General features: G+C 40.9%; 1 protein-coding gene across 1 annotated transcript in view; it reads right to left on the bottom strand.

Annotated features, from left to right (window-relative positions):
- Nucleotides 1–27,731, bottom strand: part of il16 (interleukin 16) — a 61,594-nt gene that overhangs the window by 20,184 nt on the left and 13,679 nt on the right. The window contains exons 2-12 of the mRNA XM_055229167.1: nt 25,723–26,029; nt 22,442–22,712; nt 17,557–17,672; nt 14,045–14,159; nt 6,582–6,719; nt 6,137–6,239; nt 5,103–5,248; nt 3,962–4,072; nt 2,151–2,265; nt 1,870–1,943; nt 1,351–1,687 (exon numbers count right to left, since the gene is read on the bottom strand). Coding sequence (XP_055085142.1) covers nt 1,351–1,687; nt 1,870–1,943; nt 2,151–2,265; nt 3,962–4,072; nt 5,103–5,248; nt 6,137–6,239; nt 6,582–6,719; nt 14,045–14,159; nt 17,557–17,672; nt 22,442–22,712; nt 25,723–26,029 — 1,833 coding nt within the window. The remainder of the gene's footprint in view (nt 1–1,350; nt 1,688–1,869; nt 1,944–2,150; nt 2,266–3,961; nt 4,073–5,102; nt 5,249–6,136; nt 6,240–6,581; nt 6,720–14,044; nt 14,160–17,556; nt 17,673–22,441; nt 22,713–25,722; nt 26,030–27,731) is intronic.

Genomic DNA, 27,731 nt, shown 5'->3' with positions numbered 1-27,731 from the left:
GGGAGTGGGCGCTTAGCAACGCTGTCAATCAAACCTGTTGCTAACGCTAACAGGAGCGACCTCGGGGAAAGAAGGACCTGATTTGTCTGTTATTAATGTTCAGATCTTGATTTACAGACACAATAGTGAAATAAAAACCCCAGGATCATGTAGAGGGTTAATACGAACATTTAAGACCAGAATGAGTCTGAAGCAGCAGAGACAGAGAGAGGGGGCAGTAAAAAAAACCCAAACTCAAAATAACAAAACAAAAAAACAAACTCAAAATAACAAAAAAAAAAAAAAACTCAAAATAACAAAAAAACAAACAAAAAAACAACCTCAAATTAAATAAACCTCAAAATAACAAAAAAACTCAAAATAACAAAAAATAAATAAATGAAATCAAAGTAACTTAAAAAAAACACAAAAGAAAAACCCTCATAATAAACAAAAATAAATAAATGAACTCAATATAACTAAAAAAACAAACAAAACAAAAACTCAAAATAACCAAAAAATAAATAAATTAACTCAAAATTACCTAAAAAAATAAATAAATGAAAAAATCTTCAAAATAACCAAAAAATAAGTAAATTAACTCAAAATTAAGTAAAAAAAAAAAAAAATCCTTAAAATAACAAAAAAACAAAACAAAAAAAACAACTCAATATAACAAAAAAGAAATAAATGAACTCAATATAACTAAAAAAATAAATAAATAAAAAACCCTCACAATAGCCAAAAAATAAGTAAATGAACTCAAAATTACCTAAAATAAATAAATAAATAAATAATAAAAAATGAAAAAAATCCTCAAAATAACTAAAAAAAACCCCAAAAAACCTCAAAATAATTTAATAAAATGAGATAAAACATGTCTGATTTGTCTGTTATTAATGTTCAGATCTTGATTTACAGACACAATAGTGAAATAAAAACCCCAGGATCATGTAGAGGGTTAATACGAACATTTAAGACCAGAATGACGAGTCTGAACAGAGAATCGATGGAGCAGGAAGTGCACTTATGATCACTTCCTGTTTGCTATGCGGCGGCTAGTGGGTTAGCTATGTCCATTTATATAAACAATCTATGGTCTGAAGTTCTTTTCTTTAAAAAAAAAAAGCCAAAAAGTGTCTTGTGGAAACACAGATTTGCGAGCACTGACTGTTTATAATGTTTTTATTCTATATTTTGCACTTCTGACATGTGTTTTTTCCCTTTTCGAATACCGTTTCACTGATGGAAATGAGCTAAAATCAGCTAATTCTGCAAGTTTATACAGTTTGAAAAATGTGCATTGTCTCTTTACAAATGAATAAAACATAAAATGATATCAGATTTAAAAAGTATAATTTCCAGACTGACCTTTGTGCAGGACGATCTCCATCATGACCCTGTCCCGCGGCTTGTGGCTCTGCTCGGGGACGGTCAGCGAGTTGGAGGCGGGACTAGAGGCGGGATGATGAGGGGCGTGGCTCGTCAGCTGATAGGCGTGGCTCGAGGGGCGGTAGGCGGGGCTGGAGGGCGGGTGGGCGGGGCTGCGGAGGTAGCCGAGGTCGGCGATGTCGGCGCTCATCCGCGACACGGCCGCGGTGGAGCTGAGGGAGCGCGACCGACACAGCGCCATCTGCGTGGGGCCGCACAGGGCGTCGACGCGGAGGCTCGTACGGACGACCAGACTCAGAACACCTTTTCGGATTTGCTGCGGGAAAAATTTAAAAGCTGAACTTGAACTCAGCTTGAACTGTTTCTTTTAATGCGTCGTTTTAGATGAATATTGTGATTTAAAATGTGTAAATTATAACAAAATGATCCGCAGAGATGAGACACTTCACCCGTTTCACTCTGCGGATTACAGTATTATAATAATCTGTGTTAACCTACTTTGAATTTGTTGAGCGCCTCATCGTGAGTTAAACCGTGAAGTGACTCTCCGTTCAGCTCCAGAATTTCATCACCTGAAAAACACAATATAGACATTAAAGGTTCTGTATAAAAAACTGACTCTTGAGCTTTAATCCATGTTTGAACATCGTTAGCGCGTCAAAAACAGACCTGGAGTTGTGTTTTGTTTCATTCACACACTTTATTATTATTCTGTAACATCTCCAAAAATCTAAATATATATTGTGTCAAATACATAAAGCTCAAATGCGTCTCCTCACCTTCCTGCAGTCGTCCATCGGCGGCAGCAGCTCCTCCAGGGAAGATGGTTTTGACGTAGATCCCCATCGGGCCGTACATACTGTCTTTACCTCCCACGATACTGAAGCCAAGGCCCTGGGAAAGTACAACACCAAGAAGATTCATCAGTGTAGGTTATTCTACCAGAAACTCAAAGTGTCCTGAGTTAAGTCTGAACCACAGACTGTGTAAAGAAGTGACTGAGTGAGCGTCACCGACAGTGTTCAGCTCCAAATGAAGCTCGTCGAGGCCGGAGCAGGTGTAGCGGCGAATCTGGAGCCCAATTTCAACTGTGAGTATCACAGCAACGGAAGAGACAAGAAAAAAGTTCGCACCACTGGTTTAGCAGGGAGCGGGCGCTTAGCAACGCTGTCAATCAAACCTGTTGCTAACGCTAACAGGAGCGACCTCGGGGAAAGAAGGACCTGATTTGTCTGTTATTAATGTTCATATCTTGATTTACAGACACAATAGTGAAATAAAAACCCCAGGATCATGTAGAGGGTTAATACGAATATTTAACATTAACATCAAATAATAATAAATAAACAAAAAAAACAACAAACAAATAAACGTCAAATTAACAAAAAAAATTAAGAAAATAAATTAATAAAAAACATTAAAATAAAAAAAACCCAAAAAAAAAAAAATCGTAATAAAAATAACTTTAAAAAAAACCCAAACAAACAAAAAAAACAATAACTAAAAAAAAAAAAAAAAAAAATAAACTCAAAATAACTAAAAAATAAAAACCCCAGGATCATGTAGAGGGTTAATACGAACATTTAAGACCAGAATGAGTCTGAAGCAGCAGAGACAGAGAGAGGACACACAGTTAAAAAAAATAAAAATAAATAAAATAAAAAAACAAACAAACAAACCTCAAATTAACTAAAAAAAATTAAGAAAATAAATTGATAAAAAAATTAAAATAAAAACAAAAAACACCTCAAAAAAAAAATAAAATAAAATAATTCGTAATAAAAATAACTAAAAAAACAACAACAACAACAACAAAATAAACTCAAAATAACAAAAAAAACAAAAAAAAACAAATAAAAACCCCAGGATCATGTAGAGGGTTAATACGAACATTTAAGACCAAAATGAGTCTGAAGCAGCAGAGACAGAGAGAGGGGACAGTTTAAAAAAATAATAATAAATAAACTAAAAAACAAAACAAAAAAAACCCCTCAAATTAACTAAAAAAATTTAGAAAATAAATTAATAAAAAAAAAAGACCAGAATGAGTCTGAAGCAGCAGAGACAGAGAGGGGACAGTTTTCACACAGAGCAGAGGCGACGTAGCAGGAAGCGCCTCCATGATCACTTCCTGTTTGGAACACGGCAGCTAGCAGGTTAGCTATGTGCTATGTGTGGGGTTTTTATTTCACTATTGTGTCTGTAAATCAAGATCTGAACATTAATAACAGACACATCAGGTCCTTCTTTCCCCGAGGTCGCTCCTGTTAGCGTTAGCAACAGATTTGATTGACAGCGTTGTTCAGTACTCATTCCATGCTAAACCAGCCGTGCGAACAGGAAGGGACGTTACCTTCAACAGCCTCGCTCTGGATTGGCTCTTTGGTTGCTATGATACTCACAACAGTTTAAGACCAGACTTCTACTCGACATTTAACACTAACTCGACAGGAGATACAGGTGTTTTTCTTGTTCTTTTCCTGTGTATCGTGTTCTCTGTTTATTTGTGTTTTGTTGACTTTTATGTGAGACACTTTGGTTCCGCTCTGGTTGTTTTAATTCGTTATAGAACATAAAACCTGTGTCGTACCTTGCCCTGGCCCTTCATGAGGACGATGTTACAGATGATGAAGGCCTGAGTGCTGCAGCTGGAGTGAAGGAGCTGAGCCGAGCTGAGGGAGCGAGACGGACGAGACACACACTGACCAACGACACAAACATGGGATTAATCACATGATCTGAACCTCCAGTCGGGGGGGTCATGGTCAGGAGGAGCCGCTGGGGGACGGTGCAGGGAGAAACTACAGGGACACGACCAGTACATCCACGAAAAGTCTGGACACGCCCTCTCATTCAAGGTTTGTTTTTATTTTATTTTCACTACTTTCTACATTTTATACACACACAGAAGATTCATGAAGCAAGATATATGGAATTATGTAGCAACGAAAAAAGTGAAATAACTTTGACAAAGTAAAGGATTTGAGTTATGTTCTACGTACTAATGTTATATTTACATTATACTTATGTGATACTTATGTGATACTTATGTTATACTTGTTATACTTATGTGATACTTGTTATACTTATGTTATACTTATGTGATACTTATGTTATACTTGTTATACTTATGTGATACTTGTTATACTTATGTGATACTTATGTTATACTTATGTGATACTTATGTGATACTTATGTTATACTTATGTGATACTTATGTTATACTTGTTATACTTATGTTATACTTATGTGATATTTATGTTATACTTGTTATACTTATGTTATACTTATGTGATACTTATGTTATACTTATGTGATACTTATGTTATACTTGTTATACTTATGTGATACTTATGTGATACTTGTTATACTTATGTGATACTTATGTGATACTTATGTGATACTTATGTGATACTTATGTTATACTTATGTGATACTTATGTGATACTTATGTGATACTTATGTGATACTTATGTCATACTTATGTCATACTTATGTGATACTTATGTTATACTTATGTGATACTTATGTGATACTTATGTTATACTTATGTGATACTTATGTCATACTTATGTCATACTTATGTGATACTTATGTTATACTTATGTGATACTTATGTGATACTTATGTGATACTTATGTGATACTTATGTGATACTTATGTTATACTTATGTGATACTTATGTTATACTTATGTGATATTTATGTGATACTTCTGAAGACATAACTCACCCGTGTGCTGTTGTGAAAGATCTCCAGCTGCTGGGACAGAGACTTCCTGTTTCCATATAAGGCGTGGTTCCTGTGTGGATGGTGCAGTTCTGGGTTCTTCATGATGATGGTCTCCAGGTCTCCGATCCAGTACGGATGAACTCCAGCTGCAAAACGAGATCAAAGAGTGTTATAAAGAGTATTCAGAGTATGCAGAGGTTCCACACAAATGATAAAACCTATTAGTCCACTAACACTCATCGACTATGTCCCACACTCACACTGGGCCTTTTGAACTCACACCTGCTCCACCTGAGCCACAGCCCGGTGACATCATCTCTCGGTGCTGTTTGTTTCCATGTGGAGCAGCAGAGCTAATGTTTTAGCCAGAAAATATGACCAGAGCCGAGGAGGTGAGGACGAGGAACTTCTATCTGTCACAGACTGAAGCTGAGCGCGGGTTCACCCTGAGTTTGGAGCAGAGTTCATTCAGTTTTTCCTCGTGTGAGTGACATCGGCGCCTGACAGGTGTGGGCCACATGAGCCACCGGGCCGTGCTTTGGCCCCCTCCTTCAACTGGGCCAAAGTCCCAAGTCCAGGGCCTGGACGCAGTTCTTTTGCACTCACACTGGACACACATACTGCACTTTAGGGCCGTCTTAGGCACAGTTCAACTGGGTCAGTGTGAGTCTGACACTCCATCCACTGATTAAGACCAACAGCAGGACTGATATTTCTCCTGATGACCTCTGAGCCCGTGACTTTAGAAAAAAATAAACACTAAATTTGTCTGAGAGAAAATGTAATAAAATGTAGTAAAAACAATTCTCTATTAAAATGATATGTCATGGTGCAGTGTGTTTAAGTCAGAGTGTTTGAGGTTCAACGTAAACCCGCTGCAAATGCACTGGACAGTATTTTTGACTTATGTAAGCAAGTGTATGATAGATTGTTAACTGCGTTGGTCAGTGTCTGTGTAGGGGACATTTGAGTTGGTCAGTGTCTTTGGATGGGACATTTGAGTCGGTCAGTGTCTGTGAGGTCAGAGGTCGTACGAGCAGAGCTGTTTATCTTGTTGTTGTCGTTCTGTGCAGGTGGGATCTCTGGTGTCTTCTCCGTCTCCCAGTATCTGTCCTCATTCACCTCTGGGATCGGCAACTGAAACATAAAAGACAAATGAAGACTATGAAGACTACGTTCTCGGTCGATGGATTGGTCGACTAAAAAGGGGGCGTGGCAAACCTCTCCAAACTATCACATATCTCTACAATTTTAACATGGATAAAAGCTCTGAAAAGTCCAGTTTGCAGAAGAGGACTGATCTCATTTTGCCGTTTTTACTCATTAATCTGTTCCAAAAGACACTGAGGACAAACTGGGAGTGAAACGTGGACACACAGAGACTGGGGCAAAAAATATCAGTGTCAAATATCAGCAAAATTTTCAAAAATGGACCGATACCTGGCCACGTCTTCTGATGTAAATATAAAGTGCTGTTACCTTGAGGTGGTTGTTGTTGGCCAGCAGCTCGTCCTCCGTGTACCCGGGCAGGGACAGGGCGTCTGGGGGGTAGCTCTGGTGCAGGGGGCTGGCACTGAGGCTACGAGAGTGAAACATGTCCTCAGACGTGGACAGGTCCTGAGGAAAAACAAAAACATGGTTCACAGTCCGTATAAGGAAGTGGAGTGAGGCTGATGAAGCTGCATTTTCAGGGAGCGGGCGCTTAGCAACGAGCCTGTCAATCAAACCTGTTGCTAACGCTAACGGGAGCGACCTCGGGGAAAGAAGGACCTGATGTGTCTGTTATTAATGTTCATATCTTGATTTACAGACACAATAGTGAAATAAAAACCCCAGGATCATGTAGAGGGTTAATACGAACATTTAAGACCAAAATGACTCACTTCCTGTTTGAAAAGCGGCGGCTAGCGGCTTAGCTATGTCCACATATATATATACAGTCTATACATATATTACACGGACATTACAGAACCATCAAAAGAAGAAAACCAGCTTAAATCTTAGTGTTAAGTCGGATTGTCAAAAATGTCGAAAATCAGATCCACATTTTTTTCATTTCAGTTCTAGTGCGCTCAGTTTTTAGACATAGACATTCATGCGCTCTTGTATTCAACGTTCTGAGGTCTGCATGTGTATGACAGAAACAAAGGCTGCGTGAACAATTTATTTTCTGTAATTCAATGAGATACAAGGTTGTTTCTATAATAAAATGATAATTACTTCTTTTAAACGGTTACATAAGTCCAAGATATGTTTTTTTTTTAAGTTTTCGTTTGGTCAAAACCGAAGATATTTATGGGTGGTTTTTCAGTCTTTCACTCTTTCAATCGATGGATCATTTAGTGTAGACAGATTTGTAACTTGCACATCACAGAAATGTTTTTTTTAAATATTTGTTTCGTTTATTTTTTTAAATTTTACTTATGTGTTTATTTTATTTTGATTAATGAACGTATTTATATTTTATTTTATTTTATTTTATTTTATTTTATTTTATTTTATTTTATTTTATTTTATTTTATTTTATTTTATTTTATTTTATTTTATTTTTGTTTAATTTTATGTGTATTCAATTTTTTTTATTTACTTTACGATTTCAGATTCTGTTAAAATCTTGCTGCAGTTTTAAAACCGCCTGACCAGCAGAGGGCGCACTTGCACAAAACAGCATCATCTGCATATAAAAGTGTCAGATTCGTGTCAGATTCGTGTCAGATTTTTGATGCTTTTGTCAACCTCAGTCTATACAACACAAAGACGGAGTAAACTCATCATAAAGTGCATGTTTCCAGACCCACAGAGCAGAGTCCAGTCTCTCATCGGGTTGTGTGGGTGCGCTATTTTCTGACTGCTCTGTGGCCACATTCCTGAGTCCTACACGAACTCTGCAGCCGGCCAGACGTGTGCAGCGAAAGGGACACAACTCAGCACTGACTTTAGAATAAAATATGTACAACTCGTCTGAATCCATCGATATTTAACGTTATATAAGACACAAAACTGACTGTTGTAGCTTTAATCCACGTTAGAATGATGTTAGAGCGTCAAAAACAGACCTGGAGTTGTGTTTTGTTTCATTCTCACATGTTTGAGTCACTTTATTATTAGTCTGTAACATCTACAAAGATCAAAATGCGACGTTCCACCTTGTGATGTCATCAAGTGGGAGTTAACAGCTCCTTTCACCTTTAGTTCAGCCGAGATGATCCAGATGATTCTATAAATGAAGGTGTGTGGAGTTTAAAAACACAGTGGAGCACTTCCTGTATCACCACACGATGACATCACAAGGTGGAACAGAGTGTTTTCAGTTTGAGAGAAGAACTTAAGCCTAAATATACAGGTTTGTGTGGTTTTGTATTAATTTCAAACATGAATAAGGGAAATATCGATGTATAAAAAGATAAATGCACCAAAGGAAGTAAATTAACCAAAAACATTTAAATCAAAAATTTGACTGAAAAAAATGTACAAGAATTTAAGATTCTGGTTTAGTCCTGGTTTAGTCCAGTTTTAGTCCTGGTTTAGTCCTGGTTTAGTCCTGGTTTAGTCTTGATTTAGTCCTGGTTTAGTCCTGATTTAGTCCTGGTTTAGTCCTGGTTTAGTCCTGGTTTAGTCCTGGTTTAGTCCTGGTTTAGTCCTGGTTTTGTCCAGTTTTAGTCCTGGTTTAGTCCTGGTTTAGTCCTGGTTTAGTCCTGGTTTTGTCCAGTTTTAGTCCTGATTTAGTCCTGATTTAGTCCTGGTTTAGTCCTGGATTAGTCCTGATTTAGTCTTGGTTTAGTCCTGGTTTAGTCCTGGTTTAGTCCTGGTTTAGTCCTGATTTAGTCCTGATTTAGTCCTGGTTTAGTCCTGGTTTAGTCCTGGTTTAGTCCTGTATTACCACATGATGACATCACAAAGTGGAACTTAGCCTTAAATCTGCAGAGTTTGTGTGTTAAACTTGTGTGAATGAAACAAAAACACAACTCCAGGTCTGTGTGCGACGAGGAAACGACATTAGACCAGATCAGAGCGGTGCATTATGGGACATTTAAAGTTGCATTATGGGACATCTATCTCCATGACGTTCTCCTCACTCATATTTAAGGCCACACGCTTCATTGTGCGCTTCGTCTGGTTTGCTCGTCTCCACATGAACGTCTGTGGAGGTCTGAGGCAATAATATCGTTTATCGTGATGAAAAGGGTCGACAATAATCGTTCGTGGCACTTTTTATATAATCGTGACAATCGGCGACAAAGATAATCGCCGTCGCGTCTCCAGAATGTGCAGAAAAAAACGACTTCTCCTGTAGATCACTGCTGTTTTCACTTATAATAAAGCACAAACTATAACAGATGTTTAAAAATGGAGCCTGTTCATGATAGTAAAAGTGTAATTATTCATACACAGAACATTTTTAAACTGTCAGCAACAATAATTATCGTGATATAATCGTTAATCGCAATTATTTTGGACATAATAATCGTGACGCCAAATTTCAATATCGTCCTAGGCCTGGTCTGAGGCAGGGGCCGGAGGTCGTGCACATGCAGAAACAGTTCATTAGCATTAGCATTAGCATCAGCATTAGCATTAACATTAGCATTAGCATTAGCATTATAATTGTCTCTGTGCACAGCGGCTCGTTCCAGTCGACCATCTCCAGTGTAATGTAACGTCTATGAGGATTTTACAGAGTCGAGCTAAAATCAATAAATCCAGACAGATCAGACAGTGGACAGAGAGCTGTGGATGGGTCAGGGGTCAGAGGTCAGAGGTCAGACAGTGGACAGGGAGCTGCAGGTTGGATGTCACTGACACATGTTAAACACTAGACAGATAAAACGAACACTTCACTGGACGTCACTTCTTTGTTTACAAATTCATGTGTGTGTGTCAAAGCTAATGCTAATGCTAATGCTAATGCTAATTTCAGAGCATAATAAATATTCAAATAACGCCAGACTGAAATAATCTACGACTAAAGATAACCGGGTCGTCCTTACAACAAATTTAACGTTTCAGTAGACGTTAGCATTAGCATTAGCATTAGCATTAGCATTAGCATTAGCATTAGCATTAGCATTAGCACTGACACACTGACGCACTTTTCTGGACGTCACTGACAGATCTGTTCTTGGATTATTGTCTTACATAAATTAGTTTAAATTTAATTAGACTTTTTTTTAAATTTATTATTATTTGTATATTTTTATTTGCTCAAACCTCAAACATAAAAATAAACCCTCAGCCTTTTGAGCAGGTCTCACACAATCATAAAAAAATACTTTTACTTTTCAGTCCTGTTCAAAAATGTAGTGGAGCAGAAAGTACAAATACTGCTCTCAAATGTAGTGAAGTAAAAGTAAAAATTATCCACTTGTGCTTAAGTAAAGTACATTTTGAATCTGAGTAAGTGTATTCTGGTACAGTTAATCCTTCATCTGGTGGTTCCAAATACTTTTACTTGTACTTTTCTAAAATTAAAGGAACCCAGGGCCTTGAAAAATAGTCCTGGTTTAGTCCTGATTTAGTCCAGTTTTAGTCCTGGTAAAGTCCAGTTTTAGTCCTGGTTTAGTCCAGTTTTAGTCCTGGTTTAGTCCTGGTTTAGTCCTGTTTTAGTCCTGGTTTAGTCCAGGTTTAGTCCAGTTTTAGTCCAGGTTTAGTCCTTATTTAGTCCTGGTTCAGTCCTGGTTTAGACCTGGTTTAGTCCTGGTTTAGTCCTTATTTAGTCCTGGTTTAGTCCTGATTTAGTCCTGGTTCAGTCCTGGTTTAGTCCTGGTTTAGTCCTGGTTTAGTCCTAGTTTAGCCCTGGTTTAGTCCTGGTTTAGTTCTGGTTCAGTCCTGGTTTAGTCCAGTTTTAGTCCTGGTTTAGTCCAGTTTTAGTCCTGGTTTAGTCCAGTTTTAGTCCTGGTTTAGTCCTGGTTTAGTCCTGGTTTAGTCCTGTTTAGTCCTGGTTTAGTCCTGGTTTAGTCCTGGTTTAGTCCTGGTTTAGTCCTGTATTACCACATGATGACATCACAAAGTGGAACTTAGCCTTAAATCTGCAGAGTTTGTGTGTTAAACTTGTGTGAATGAAACAAAAACACAACTCCAGGTCTGTGTGCGACGAGGAAACGACATTAGACCAGATCAGAGCGGTGCATTATGGGACATCTATCTCCATGACGTTCTCCTCACTCATATTTAAGGCCACACGCTTCATTGTGCGCTTCGTCTGGTTTGCTCGTCTCCACATGAACGTCTGTGGAGGTCTGAGGCAATAATATCGTTTATCGTGATGAAAAGGGTCGACAATAATCGTTCGTGGCACTTTTTATATAATCGTGACAATCGGCGACAAAGATAATCGCCGTCGCGTCTCCAGAATGTGCAGAAAAAAACGACTTCTCCTGTAGATCACTGCTGTTTTCACTTATAATAAAGCACAAACTATAACAGATGTTTAAAAATGGAGCCTGTTCATGATAGTAAAAGTGTAATTATTCATACACAGAACATTTTTAAACTGTCAGCAACAATAATTATCGTGATATAATCGTTAATCGCAATTATTTTGGACATAATAATCGTGACGCCAAATTTCAATATCGTCCTAGGCCTGGTCTGAGGCAGGGGCCGGAGGTCGTGCACATGCAGAAACAGTTCATTAGCATTAGCATTAGCATCAGCATTAGCATTAACATTAGCATTAGCATTAGCATTATAATTGTCTCTGTGCACAGCGGCTCGTTCCAGTCGACCATCTCCAGTGTAATGTAACGTCTATGAGGATTTTACAGAGTCGAGCTAAAATCAATAAATCCAGACAGATCAGACAGTGGACAGAGAGCTGTGGATGGGTCAGGGGTCAGAGGTCAGAGGTCAGACAGTGGACAGGGAGCTGCAGGTGGATGTCACTGACACATGTTAAACACTAGACAGATAAAACGAACACTTCACTGGACGTCACTTCTTTGTTTACAAATTCATGTGTGTGTGTCAAAGCTAATGCTAATGCTAATGCTAATGCTAATTTCAGAGCATAATAAATATTCAAATAACGCCAGACTGAAATAATCTACGACTAAAGATAACCGGGTCGTCCTTACAACAAATTTAACGTTTCAGTAGACGTTAGCATTAGCATTAGCATTAGCATTAGCATTAGCATTAGCATTAGCATTAGCATTAGCACTGACACACTGACGCACTTTTCTGGACGTCACTGACAGATCTGTTCTTGGATTATTGTCTTACATAAATTAGTTTAAATTTAATTAGACTTTTTTTTAAATTTATTATTATTTGTATATTTTTATTTGCTCAAACCTCAAACATAAAAATAAACCCTCAGCCTTTTGAGCAGGTCTCACACAATCATAAAAAAATACTTTTACTTTTCAGTCCTGTTCAAAAATGTAGTGGAGCAGAAAGTACAAATACTGCTCTCAAATGTAGTGAAGTAAAAGTAAAAATTATCCACTTGTGCTTAAGTAAAGTACATTTTGAATCTGAGTAAGTGTATTCTGGTACAGTTAATCCTTCATCTGGTGGTTCCAAATACTTTTACTTGTACTTTTCTAAAATTAAAGGAACCCAGGGCCTTGAAAAATAGTCCTGGTTTAGTCCTGATTTAGTCCAGTTTTAGTCCTGGTAAAGTCCAGTTTTAGTCCTGGTTTAGTCCAGTTTTAGTCCTGGTTTAGTCCTGGTTTAGTCCTGTTTTAGTCCTGGTTTAGTCCAGGTTTAGTCCAGTTTTAGTCCTGGTTTAGTCCAGTTTTAGTCCTGGTTTAGTCCAATTTTAGTCCAGGTTTAGTCCAGTTTTAGTCCAGGTTTAGTCCAGTTTCAGTCCAGTTTCAGTCCTGGTTTACTCCTGGTTTAGTCCAGTTTTAGTCCTGATTTAGTCCAGTTTTAGTCCTGGTTTAGTCCAGTTTTAGTCCTGATTTAGTCCAGTTTTAGTCCTGGTTTATTCCAGTTTTAGTCCTGGTTTAGTCCAGTTTTAGTCCAGTTTTAGTCCAGGTTTAGTCCAGTTTTAGTCCTGGTTTAGTCCAGTTTTAGTCCTGGTTTAGTCCAGTTTTAGTCCAGTTTTAGACCAGTTTCAGTCTTGGTTTCGTCCAGTTTTAGTCCTGGTTTTGTCCTGGTTTAGTCCTGTTTTAGTCCTGGTTTAGTCCAGTTTTAGTCCTGGTTTAGTCCAGTTTTAGTCCTGATTTAGTCCAGTTTTAGTCCTGGTTTATTCCAGTTTTAGTCCTGGTTTAGTCCAGTTTTAGTCCAGTTTTAGTCCAGGTTTAGTCCAGTTTTAGTCCTGGTTTAGTCCAGTTTTAGTCCTGGTTTAGTCCTGGTTTAGTCCAGTTTTAGTCCTGTTTTAGTCCAGTTTTAGTCCAGTTTTATTCCTGGTTTAGTCCAGTTTTAGACCAGTTTCAGTCTTGGTTTCGTCCAGTTTTAGTCCTGGTTTTGTCCTGGTTTAGGCCAGTTTTAGTCCTGGTTTAGTCCAGTTTCAGTCCTGGTTCAGTCCTGTTTTAGTCCTGGTTTAGTCCAGTTTCAGTCCTGGTTTAGTCCTGGTTTAGTCCTGGTTTAGACCTGGTTTAGACCTGGTTTAGTCCTGGTTTCGTCCAGTTTTAGTCCTGGTTTAGTCCTGGTTTAGTCCAGTTTTAGTCCAGTTCTAGTCCTGGTTTAGTCCTGGTTTAGTCCTGGTTTCGTCCTGGTTTCGTCCTGTATTACCACATGATGACATCACAAAGTGCACTCTGCTGTGACTGGACCGTGTATCACAAAACGTCACCAAACACATTTTATCGAGTGTACTCTGTGTTCTGTGAGTACTCGTGCCGTAGTACAGATACCTAACGTCTGTGCAGTACTTTTACGGCGTGTACTCGGTTCCATTCCGCCGCCGCCGTGGATGATGTAAAGTCTAAACGCGGCGCCGCTCTGAGGTTTGAGGCCCGGGGGGGTTAAGTATAGTCTTGTGTTTGGCGCGTTACCTCAGCGCAGGCTTTAATGTGGACGCTCCTCGCTCGCTGCAGCCCCGTCCAGCCGCTCGCACTCAGGCCCTGTCCGTTAAAAGGAGCCAGTTTGTCTGAGCTGAGGCCGACGGCTCTGCGGAGAAACGTAGAGTAAAGTGACCACGAAGAAGAGGCGGAGTATGAAGTATGAAGTATGAAGTATGAAGTATGAAGTATGAAGTATGAAGTATGCAGAGTGAGGCCGAGGTTTTACACGAGAATCAGAGTTAAACAGGGTGATATGTAAAAACAAAAACACTCTGATGTCGCGTTTAAAGCTCCGTACCTCATTTTTACCACCTTAAAAACATGAAAAACTGTGATCCAAATGTACTTCCTCGTGTACTTTATGTAATCTGAACACGCCAGTTACTCACAAGAATCATTTTTTATCGATTCATTTCAGTTTTCAATTTGATTTTCTTCCATTTTATTGAAAAAACCCCAGACTGCACAGGTGAGTTCAGGCGCAGAGCAGGTGTCAGGGTCGCTACGGTTTTTATTTTGTGTTGATTCGACGGATCATTCCAGACAAATCCACATTTAAAGTTTGTAAAATATATGAAAAGCAGGGCCGGCTCCAGCTTTCAGGGGGCCCTGGGCTGAGTTTGTCTCTGGGGCCCCCCTCACATATTTGACACGTTCAGACTCTCGTCACTTTGACCAGTTGTGTTTGTGTTTATCTGAACAACAACAGACTGAAAACATCCAGAATAACACAACTACAACACACACAACAACAACAAACACATAAGAACAACACAAACGTATAAGAACAACACAAACATAAGAACAACACAAACATATAAGAACAACACAAACATATAAGAACGACACAAACATATAAGAACGACACAAACACATAAGAACGACACAAACATAAGAACAACACAAACATATAAGGACGACACAAACATATAAGAACAACACAAACATATAAGAACGACACAAACATATAAGAACAACACAAACATAAGAACGACACAAACATAAGAACAACACAAACATATAAGAACGACACAAACACATAAGAACAACACAAACACATAAGAACAACACAAACACATAAGAACGACACAAACACATAAGAACAACACAAACATAAGAACAACACAAACATATAAGAACGACACAAACACATAAGAACAACACAAACATAAGAACAACACAAACATATAAGAACAACACAAACATATAAGAACGACACAAACACATAAGAACAACACAAACGTATAAGAACAACACAAACACATAAGAACAACACAAACATATAAGAACGACACAAACATATAAGAACGACACAAACACATAAGAACAACACAAACACATAAGAACAACACAAACACATAAGAACAACACAAACACATAAGAACAACACAAACATAAGAACAACACAAACATATAAGAACGACACAAACATATAAGAACGACACAAACACATAAGAACAACACAAACATATAAGAACGACACAAACACATAAGAACGACACAAACATAAGAACAACACAAACACAAGAACAACACAAATATATAAGAACAACACAAACATAAAAGGGGCGGGGCCAACAGTTTTAAAATTCTACACATTTTTTCTTTGTTTCTGGTGGATTTTATTGTGTTCCAGTTGCGACAGTTTGCTTAAATTTACATTCTGTGGGGTCCTTGCTCCGGTGTAAACACAGAGCTGCCCTCACCTCTGCCCGACTCAAAAAACAAACAAAAACAATAAAAAAAAAATAAAAAAAAATGTAGCAGCAGATATTTTACTACTATAGATATAAAATAAATGTAATCGTTTGAGAGGGATATTTAGGCTGCTGCAAAAACGTGACATCTTGTATTATTTTCAGTATAAATGTATGAGCTCTTCGAGGCCCCCTGCTGGTCTTGGGGCCCCAAGCAGCTGCTCAGTCTGATTATTTGCTGAACCAGCCCTGGCTAAAAGCGCGCGCGTGTGTGTGTGTGTGTGTGTGTGTGGGGGTGGGTGTGTGTGTGTGTGTGTGTGTGTGTGTGTGGGGGTGTGTGTGTGTGTGTGTGTGTGTGTGACCGCGAGGAACAGGAACACGAGAGCTTAAGTTTCACTCATAAACGGTGAAAAAATAGACGTTTACTTTCCGTAACTTGGATTATAAAGATGAGAGGAACCAGAGGAGAGGAGGAGGAGGAGAAAAGATGAAGAGCAGGATCAGCAGAGGGAGGGAGAGCGGGGACAGACGCTCACAGAGACAGAGGAAAGAGACACTGGACTTTGAGTCAAATCGTGCAGCTTTAACCTCCTAAGACAGAGGCGTCAAACTCAATTTCACCGAGGGCCACATCAACAAAATGGCCGCCGTCAAGGACCAAAGACCTTTTAATTATTGGACAGTTTGTTGTTTTTCTCGCAGACTCACTTTTTCACACTTAGCTCCGTGTTTGGAGTCAAAATGTCGACCTCATAACACAAAAAACACACAGGTTTTTCTCCTCAAAGCACAAACTTGTATTCACCTTCACTTTTCTTCCTCCAAACTTCCTTCCACGCCGACAGTTTTCCTCTTCACGAACATTTTGTGGTGATTATTTGCAAATATTTCTCAGTTTTGGTAAAATCTCATTAGTTTATCATCAGTGCAAACATTAAAGCAGCACAGACTTATTTTAAAATGACAGTCATGCCTTTTAATTTACTTTCTCGCGGCCACATAAAATGACGTGGCGGGCTGCATTTCGCCCCCGGGCCTTGAGTTTGACACATTTGGACCACACATTTTTCAGTTGTTTAACCAATCGGCCCAAAAAACAAAGAGACGTTAATAAAGTCATGAAAAATCTCTGGTCTCAGGAGGTTTAGTCAAATCTTGTGAAAGTCGAGCGCATGTGAGGAGACGTAAACAGACTCCTCCCCCCTCGCTGCGTCGCTCTGAGCTTGTGTTCCCAGTAGAACGTTGCGATCACATGACACGATTTGAGACGCTCCGACGTCCCGACTAATGACTCCGGAGGGGGCGGGGCTTCTGCTGTGGCTGATCTTAAACTCCAGAACAGCCCCATCTTTAAATATTGTAAACATATCTTTGTTGAAAACTCATTTGTTTACTTTGGGTTTGAACAGGACTCTTCTGTTGTTTTGTTCTATCGTGTGTTTTTTTTTTTTTTAAATTGCACTTTTTATGGTGTTTGTGCGGCACGTGGAGCAGCTGAGGTTGTTTTTAAGTGTTTTATAAATAAATCTGACCGGACTTGACTCACCGACACACGACTGTCCTTTAAACTGCGTCGTGTTTACAAGAAATTTTCATAGCTCTCGTTTTTTTCTGTTTAGTTTCAGTTTTATTTTCACTCAATATTCAAGCCCGAATCGTCCCACAGCTGCGTTTGGTAAAGTGTCACATTTTTGTACAGAACTTTTCCAGGACACAACGACACATCGACACAACGACACAAGGTTTACGTCCAGATTTGAACCCCTGACCTTCAGTGTGTGTGTAGTTGTGTGTCTGTGTAAATACCTGTGTGTTTGGCCTGACTCCACTCTGGCCTCGGTCTGGACGCTGTGGTCAGACGTGTCGGGTCTCGCCTCCTCGTGAGGCCGAGCCGCTACACACATGCGCCAGATACTGCTGTCCTGGACACACACACACACATGCACGCACACAGACGCACACACACACACACACACACACACAAACAATGACGTCATAGTTAAACATCCACACATCATAGTGACATTTTGATGTTTGTTTTCTGGAGGCTCTAAACTGCATCATTATTAAAACAATATGTCCATAAAAAAACAGCTGCTTGTCGCCATGGAGATGTTACTGCTTTACCTGGAATGTTCCATGGTGTGACATTAAACATATGCATTAGGGATGCACAGATACCACTTTCTCCAAAACGAGTACTTCAGTTTGAGTACTCGCTGATACTGAGTCCCGATACCAGACCAGGTTCATTACAGCAGTGAATCTAATTTATTTAAATGGATTTTTATAGAAGACACTTTTTCATGTTGCCGCTCCGAGCCGCTCCGAGCCGCTCCGAGCCACACAGCCACACCTCTGAGCCGAGCCGAGTTGTGAGCATCAAATAAGATGCAGCTCAGTTACAGTGGTATCGGCTCTTGGTATCGGCAGCACATTGGTGGGTGTGAGTACTGAGCATCGAAACAATACCACACACTGGTGCATCCCTAAAATCCAGAGTTTCTATCCCTCAAAAACAATCATTTCCTTTGTAAACAGGGGCGCCTCTCCACAGATCTGAACTGTAATGTAGCATGTCCCTTGTGACAGGTTTAATCTTTACTGTGGAACATTTTAGACAAAGCAATAACATTTCAACGGAGACCCGCAACTAGTCACCAATTGTTTACTTTTTTGGTTAAAATGTTTTTAAATTGAGTCAGCTGCTTGTGGGCGGAGCCTCGTACAGAATCTCACAGTTAACCATAAGGAGGGTTTGAATAGGGCCCAGGAGAGATCTCTAGATGACTCAAACATGCATGGATGACTCTAAAACCTCCTCAGACGTGTTTTTGAGTTAGAACATGGGACAAAGGTACAAAAAGTGCGTTCCACAGATCAGCTCCTCTTTAAATCCTCGTCCACGTGTTTACAGTTACATAACAATAAACACACATGGTCATTACGGCGTTAAAGTCGGAGACGCACGCACACACAACAGGCTCTGTGTTTGTGAGGCAGGAGGAACATAATCCAGGCTTTGTGTCGGAATCAGCCGCCGCCGTTTAAACGCCGACGACCGCGAAGAGCGACAGATAAGACGAGACGCAGACTGAATGAAAGTACTTCTACTGCGGTCATGAGGAGAACAAACAGACACAGATACGACGACGGATACTGCGATACCGGGACGGGGGGGGGGTCTGCGTGGATGCCTACGGTCAAACGTTCAGCAGTTACCGTGGCGACACAATGCACACATTAGCAAACACGGGCACAAAAGTCTTACTATAGTCTGAAAACTCAAGAAAGGGTAGAGCAGTTTTACTTCTCCACGTTGCCTTTTATTGCGTTAAATTCACCGAAAAAACGTAGTCGCTTGTTTTATAAGTTTCACACACGAACCTAAAAATGCTCTGTTCCACCTTGTGATGTCACGACGTGGTAGTTTTCACGTTAACTGCTCCTTTTAACTTTAGTTCAGTCGAGATTTCTGAGGATTTCCAGGACTGAAATGATCCAAATGATTCTAGAAATGAAGGTGTGTGGAGTTTAAAAACACAGCGGAGCACTTCCTGTTTTAGCACTCGATGACATCACAAGGTGGAACAGAACGTTTTCAGCCTGAATCTGCAGGTTTGTGTGTTAAAAATGTGTGAATTAAACAAAAAAAAAACACAACTCCAGGTCTGTTTGTGGTGCATTATGGGACATTTAAGCAGATTGCAGCCTCTTTAAGTTTTTCCAGACTGAAGGTGTGTGTGTGTGTGTGTGTTTGTTGTTGTGTTTGTTGTATTGACTGAACCGCGGTGTCTGTGTGAGTCTTGTGACGATGTCGTTTCGCTCCGATGAAGACGGATGCTGCGGCTCGTCCAATGGGAATCTCCATTAGACGAATGAAACCCGAGCTCCTTCACAATAAAGTCGTAAACATTAAAGACTTACACTACTACGACTGCAGACACGAGCACAACAACTACACGGAAAACACACACGTACACTACGACCGCACAAGCACAACACAACACGGAAAACACACACTACGACCGCACAACACGGACGCTACACGGATAAAACAGACTTCTACAAGATCACAGAAACGTTACGATTTTTGTGACGTCACCCACAGCTTCAGCTCCAAATGAAGCTCATCGAGGCCGGAGCAGGTACAGACGAGTGTCATAGCAACCAAAGAGCCAATCAGGAGCGAGGCTGTTGAAGGTAACGCCCCTTTCCGACCGCACCACTGGTTTAACAGGGAGCAGGCGCTTAGCAACGCTGTCAATCAAACCTGTTGCTAACGCTAACATCCAGACACCTTTTATAGCAGGTTCAGACTTGTTCTGATTGGTCAAGTTCTAGCCTTGGTTTAGTCCTGGTTTAGTCCTGGTTTAGTCCTGGTTTAGTTCTGGTTTAGTCCTGGTTTAGTTCTGGTTTAGTCCTGGTTTAGTCCTGGTTTAGTTCTGGTTTAGTCCTGGTTTAGTTCTGGTTTAGTCCTGGTTTAGTCCTAGTTTAGTCCTGGTTTAGTCCTGGTTTAGTCCTGGTTTAGTTCTGGTTTAGTCCTGGTTTAGTTCTGGTTTAGTCCTGGTTTAGTCCTGGTTTAGTTCTTGTTTAGTCCTGGTTTAGTTCTGGTTTAGTCCTGGTTTAGTCCTGGTTTAACCTGGTTCAGTCCTGGTTTAGTCCATGTTTAGTTCTGGTTTAGTCCTGGTTTAGTCCTGGTTTAGTTCTGGTTTAGTCCTGGTTTAGTTCTGGTTTAGTCCTGGTTTAGTTCTGGTTTAGTTCTGGTTTAGTCCTGGTTTAGTCCTGGTTTAGTCCTGGTTTAGTCCTGGTTTAGTCCATGTTTAGTCCTGGTTTAGTCCTGGTTTAACCTGGTTCAGTCCTGGTTTAGTCCATGTTTAGTCCTGGTTTAGTCCTGGTTTAGTCCTGGTTCAGTCCTGGTTTAGTCCATGTTTAGTCCTGGTTTAGTCCTGGTTCAGTCCTGGTTTAGTCCATGTTTAGTCCATGTTTAGTCCTGGTTTAGTCCTGGTTTAGTTCTGGTTTAGTCCTGGTTTAGTTCTGGTTTAGTCCTGGTTTAGTCCTGGTTTAGTTCTGGTTTAGTCCTGGTTTAGTTCTGGTTTAGTCCTGGTTTAGTCCATGTTTAGTCCTGGTTTAGTCCTGGTTTAACCTGGTTCAGTCCTGGTTTAGTCCATGTTTAGTCCTGGTTTAGTCCTGGTTTAGTCCTGGTTTAGTCCTGGTTCAGTCCTGGTTTAGTCCATGTTTAGTCCTGGTTTAGTCCTGGTTCAGTCCTGGTTTAGTCCATGTTTAGTCCATGTTTAGTCCATGTTTAGTCCATGTTTAGTTCTGGTTTAGTCCTGGTTTAGTTCTGGTTTAGTCCTGGTTTAGTTCTGGTTTAGTCCTGGTTTAGTCCTGGTTTAGTTCTGGTTTAGTCCTGGTTTAGTTCTGGTTTAGTCCTGGTTTAGTCCATGTTTAGTCCTGGTTTAGTCCTGGTTTAACCTGGTTCAGTGCTGGTTTAGTCCATGTTTAGTCCTGGTTTAGTCCTGGTTTAGTCCTGGTTTAGTCCTGGTTTAGTCCTGGTTTAGTCCTGGTTTAGTTCTGGTTCTACACGTCCCTTGTTCTCCTTGTCTCCATGGATGTGTTTCTGCTTTACCCACAGTATGGCCCAAGTTACAGCTCAGATCTGTGGAAAGGCGACCCCACTACAAGAGGAGGACCACATGTTTTTTCCAGGTGTGTCTTTACTGTGACTGAAGAAAAGGAAGATTCCAGATGAATCAGATTCTGTCATAAATATGAAACTCAGAGAGACACTTAAGAAGTCCATGTTCATCAACGAGCAACAGCGTTTCACTTTCTCACCTCCTCATCACCTCCTCACTCCTCTTATCACCTCCTCATCACCTCCTCACTCCTCTCATCATCTCCTCACTCTTATCATCACCTCCTCACTTGTATCATCACCTCCTCATCATCTCCTCACTCCCTCATCACCTCCTCACTCCTCTCATCACCTCCTCACTTGTATCATCACCTCCTCATCATCTCCTCACTCCCTCATCACCTCCTCACTCCTCTCATCACCTCCTCACTTGTATCATCACCTCCTCATCACCTCCTCACTCCTCTCATCACCTCCTCACTCGTATCATCACCTCCTCATCACCTCCTCACTCCCTTCATCACCTCCTCCTCATCGCCTCACTCCCTCATCACCTCCTCATCACCTCCTCACTCCTCTCATCACCTCCTCACTCCCTCATCACCTCCTCATCACCTCCTCACTCCCTCATCACCTCCTCATCACCTCCTCACTCCCTCATCACCTCCTCACTCCTCTCATCGCCTCCTCATCACCTCCTCCTCACTCCCTTTATCACCTCATCACCTCCTCATCACCTCCTTCATCACCTCCTCATCACCTCCTCACCTCCTTCATCACCTCCTCATCATCTCCTCACTCTTATCATCACCTCCTCACTCCTCTCATCACCTCCTCATCACCTCCTCATCACCTCCTCACCTCCTTCATCACCTCCTCATCACCTCCTCACTCCCTCATCACCTCCTCACTCCCTCATCACCTCCTCACTCCCTCATCACTCCCTCATCACTCCTCTCATCACCTCCTCACTCCCTCATCTCTCCCTCATCACCTCTTCATCACCTCCTCATCACCTCCTCACGAGGGGAGTGACTCTTTGCACATTGTTACCTTGATGCTGAAGGACCTCCTGAGGCCTTTCTTCTCCCTGAGGACGTTGGTTCTAAGCTCGTTCTCCTCCTGATGTTTCTCCGAGGTCGTGGGGTGACAGTTGGTCCACGTTTGTCCGTTCTCCGTCGGTCTAGAGTTTGTGTGCGCGCCGGTGCTTAGCTCCGCCCCCCAACCGGACCCCCACGTCCTGAACGCTTCAGAAATGTCCCCGGGCGTGCGCTCCTCCGGACTGCGGTCGTCACTGGTATTAGAGTGGCACAGGAGCAAAGACCTGAAGAAGAAGGAGAAGAAGGAGAAGAAGAAGAAGGAGAAGAAGGAGAAGAAGAAGAAGAAGAAGAAGAAGAAGAAGAAGAAGAAGAAGAAGAAGAAGAAGAAGAAGAAGAAGAAGGAGAAGAAGAAGAAGGAGAAGGAGGAGAAGAAGAAGAAGAAGAAGAAGAAGAAGGAGAAGAAGGAGAAGAAGGAGAAGAAGAAGGAGAAGAAGGAGAAGAAGAAGAAAGAGAAGAAGAAGGAGAAGAAGAAGAAGAAGGAGAAGAAGAAGAAGGAGAAGGAGAAGAAGAAGGAGAAGAAGAAGAAGGAGAAGGAGAAGAAGAAGAAGAAGAAGGAGAAGAAGGAGAAGAAGAAGAAGAAGAAGGAGAAGAAGAAGAGAAGAAGAAGAAGAAGAAGAAGGAGAAGAAGAAGAAGAAGAAGAAGAAGAAGGTTACAAAAACGAAATTGCCACAGTGCCCAGCAGAGGGAGGTAGAGAGTTCTCCTGTTAAAGAGGAGGTATTTTACTTCTATGGGGTATTAACTGGGAGAAACAAAAAAGCACATTTTGCAGAACACCTCCTCTTTAAGATGTTATTGCTATGCCAAGAATGTTCCATAATCTGGTATTCAGCTTATCTGTCTCCATGGAAACAAGACGGCGATGACACTAGGCAGAGTTAGATGTCAGATCTGTGGGGAGGTGTCTTTGTTTATAGTTAGAATGTCATGTTTTCAAGGTCTTTATGGTCGAGTTCTTCTCTCAAACTGAAAATACTCAGTTCCACCTTGTGATGTCATCGTGTGGTGATACAGGAAGTGCTCCACTGTGTTTTTAAACTCCACACACCTTCATTTATAGAATCATTTGGATGATTTTGGCTCTGGAATTGACCATTTTCTACTGAACTAAAGTTGAAGGAGCTGTGAACTTGAAAACTACCACTTGATGACATCACGAGGTGGAACAAAACATTTTGATCTTTGTAGATGTTACAGACTAATAATAAAGTGTGACTCAAACATGTGTGAATGAAACAAAACACAACTCCAGGTCTGTTTTTGACGCACTAACATCGTTCTAACCTGGATTAACGCTCACAAAAGTCCATTTTGTTTTATACAGCACCTTTAACCATAATTTATTCCTCTTTAAGATTTTCCAAAAACATTATGTAATTGGAAAAAGTAGAAGAAAAAGACACATTGAATGAAATCTTCTGAAAATATTTGCGTTGACCGATGTGGTTGAGCCTTGTTTCCAGTTTGCTCGTCCGGCCTCGGTCGCTAAAAACAACATGGCCGCCTCCTGCACACAGTGGACAGTTAGAACACGGAGGACCTGGACCACGACTGGACATTGGACTGAAGTGGGCTCCCTGTAACGGCTTATTTATAAACACAGGCTCTGGACCAATGAGCTAATCCTCCAGTTTGTTAAACCCGTTAAAACAACCAGCTGAGACGGAGCGAGACGTGGGACAGAGAGTTAAAGGTGATGTAAGACGCAAAAGTGACTGTTGTAGCTTTAATCCAGGTTGGAATGTCAAAAAGTGCGTCAAAAACAGACCTGGAGTTGTGTTTTGTTTCATTCACACACGTTTGCGTCACTTTATTATTAATCTGTAACATCTCCAAAACTCAAAATGCGACGTTCCACCTTGTGATGTCATCAAGTGGTATTTTTTTTTCAGTTGAACAGCTCCTTTTACCTTTAGTTCAATACAAAAGTGGCGATTCCAGAAGCTGAAATGATCCAAATGAAAAGAATGAGCGTGACGTCACCCACAGCGTTCAAATGAAGCTAATCGAGGCTAGCAGTTATAGCGGCTAATTTGGAGCAGAATTCCATATTTGGAATTCTGACCGCGAGTATCATAGCAACCAAAGAGCCAATCAGGAGTGAGGATGTTGACGGTAACGCCTCTTCTCTCTCGCAGCGCTGGTTTGACTTAGCAACTGTCAATCAAACCTGTTGCTAACGCTAACAGGAGCGACCTCGGGGAAAGAAGGACCTGATTTGTCTGTTATTAATGTTCATATCTTGATTTACAGACACAATAGTGAAATAAAAACCCCAGGATCATGTTTAGATGAACATTTAAGACCAAAATGAGTCTGAAGCAGCAGAGACAGAGGAGACAGATTAAAAAATTTTTAAAAATAAACTCAAAATAGCAAAAAAACAACAACTCAAAATAACAAAAAAAAAAAAACTCAAAATAACAAAAAAAACTCAAAATAACAAAAAACAAACAAACCTCAAAATTAAAAAAATTAAAAAAAATCAAAATAACAAAAAAACATCTCAAAATAACAAAAAATAAATCAATGAAATCAAAATAACTAAACAAAACAACCCCAAAATAACTTTTAAAAAACCCACAAAAGAAAAACCCTCAAAATAAACAAAAATAAATAAATGAACTCAATAAAAGAAAAAAGAAAAAAAAACAAACTCAAAATAACACCCCCAAAAAAATCCTCAAAATAAGGTACAGAGAGAGGAGACACAGATTTTCAATAGAAAGTGAAATGGAGCCAGAGTCGATGGAGCTGGAAGTGCAAAACATGATCAATTCTTGTTAGCCAGGTTAGCTCTGTCCATTTCTATATACAGTCTGTAGCTACAACATTAATCTTAAACTCGTATTTGAATATGTAACTCAATTAGCAAATCACAAAAGCTGCAATTTCCTTCACAAACAACGTGATTCTTATTCTGCATAAAAAATAAAATTAAAAAAAACAAACAAACCCTGCACTCAGTGACACGAACGACACACTGAAAATGTGCTTAGTTATAAAATACTTCCAAACAAAGAATCAAATCATCCAAACAATTCTATAAATGAAGGTGTGTGGAGTTTAAAAACACAGTGGAGCACTTCCTGTATCACCACACGATGACATCACAAGGTGGAACAGAGTGTTTTCACTTTGAGAGAAGAAAAACTCAGCTTAAATCTGCAGGTCCAGGTCTGTTTGTGATGAGGAAACAACATCAGAACAGATCAGAGGAGAGTGTGAACTGTACCTGGAGAGCATGGCGAGTTTCTTGGAGCGCTGGTTGTTGTGGTTGCTCCCGGTAACCCCGCTCCCTCCACCTCCTCCTCCTCCTCCTCCGCCGCCGCCGCTGCTGTTGTTGTCGTTGGCTTTGCGCAGCTGGTCCCTCCGTCTGCGCTCCATCCTTCGGGCGGCCGCGGTGCTGGCTCGGCGTCTCTGGTGGCAGTAGCGCTGGGGCATGGCAGCCAGCGGGGCGTGCATGTGCGAGTGCGCGGGGAACAGCAGCCCACCCCCCGCCGCCGCCGCCCGCCCGGAGCCTAATGCGCACGGCGGCCGCTCTGGAGGGCAGTTAGAAAATCCAGTTAGGCGCGTCTGACTGCAGAGAGGAGCGAGGGAGAGGAGAAGGGGAGAGTGTTTCCGAGAAAAAAACAACAAAAGGAAAAAAAAAAAAAAAAAAAAAAAGGCAGCGGGGGACACAAGAGCGCGTCTGTTCAGGCGTCGGAGGAAATATGAACGTGCTTTCCTCATGACTTCCACCGAGTCACTATCAGTACATAAACATAGCCTCGGTTTGTTTGTCTGACACTTGTAAAAAACTATGTAAAACTGCGCAATTTAGCTGAACTTTTCTATAAGAGAGTGCGCCACCCGTTTGTCTTTTTTGACATGTCCTTTTTTCCCTTAAATCAGGTAAATACGACAAACACTTTTCAGCTGTTTCTCCATGTTCTGGTTGTTTCTTTTCGTTGAGCCCCTGAAGTTGTGTTTGGACTGATTCATGTTTGAGTTTAAACTTTAATCCGCTATTTTCAAGACGCCATTTTGTCGACACGCCCACTGTGACACGCCCACTGGGACACGCCCACTGTGACGTCCGCACTTCCTTCTCCAGTTTTATTTTCTTTAATCGTTGATACTCGTAAGATTTGGCAGCGTTGCGTCGTCATTTTGGTACAAATTTTTTAAAAAGTGCTGCTCTAGTGCGACGTGCATCTGTCCATAGGGGGCGCCACAGCTACACGACTCTTTATCGTCATGACGATTACGGCGACGTCAGCTCCAATTGGACACCGCAGTTTTCTAACTCGGACTCAGCTTGAACTGTTTCTTTTATGAAGTTGTTTCAGATGAATATTGTGATTTAAAATGTGTAAATTATAACAGAATGGGAGTCGGGGTCAGAGATGAGAACCATAAAGACACAAGCTCAATAGGGCTGGTTTAAATGTTCCACAGTGTAGCCAAAACCTCCTTGTCAAAGCCTGAAACGATCCAAAAGATTCTAAAAACTGAAGAGGACCTGGAGCTTTAACCCGTTTCCCTGATTTCAGAAGGTGTGATTGACAGGTGGATTAACCAATCAGAGAGAAGCGTCGCCGGTTCAAAAACAAACATGGCTGCTCACATAAAAAACAGAAAAATAAACCACATAAAGAACTGAAGAACAACAATAGAAGCACCAAACTCTTATCCTCAAGTAAAAGAAGTCACATTTTGTTTTGGATGTTACTGGTATTTTTTTGCGAGACATGTGATGCGGACGAGCGACGTGATTGGACCGTGTCAGGTCAGTACGGACGAGTTTCACCCTCCACGGTCCAGTCAACCAACACAAAGAGATCTGAACCCCCTTTTTTGTCTTTTTTACTCCCATTCTTCCTGATTAGGCGATAAAATACTTTCCTGCATTTGTTCAGATGTTGTCAGCAGGGGCGGCACCAGATATTTTTGACTGGGCGAGCTGTGGGGGGGCCATGTTCTTCAATAGGGGGGCTCACTCAACATGTGAATTTAGAGCCTTTTATGTTTGAGTCGGTGTTTTACCGTTTTTCCCTTACCAGAGGGAGGGAGAGGAGGGAGAGAGAGGACGAGAGAGGGGGAGAGAGGAAGAGAGAGGGAGAAGAAAGGAGGAGAGAGGGGGAGGAAAGGAGGAGAGGAGGAGAGAGGGAGAGGAGAGAGAGAGAGGGAGAGGAGGGAGAGAGAGGACGAGAGAGGGAGAGGAAAGGAGGAGAGAGGGGGAGGAAAGGAGGAGAGGAGGAG

This window comes from Periophthalmus magnuspinnatus, chromosome 3 (genome assembly GCF_009829125.3).
Source record: "Periophthalmus magnuspinnatus isolate fPerMag1 chromosome 3, fPerMag1.2.pri, whole genome shotgun sequence".
NCBI classification, from domain to species: domain Eukaryota; kingdom Metazoa; phylum Chordata; class Actinopteri; order Gobiiformes; family Gobiidae; genus Periophthalmus; species Periophthalmus magnuspinnatus.
This window is presented reverse-complemented; position numbering and strand designations above follow the sequence as displayed.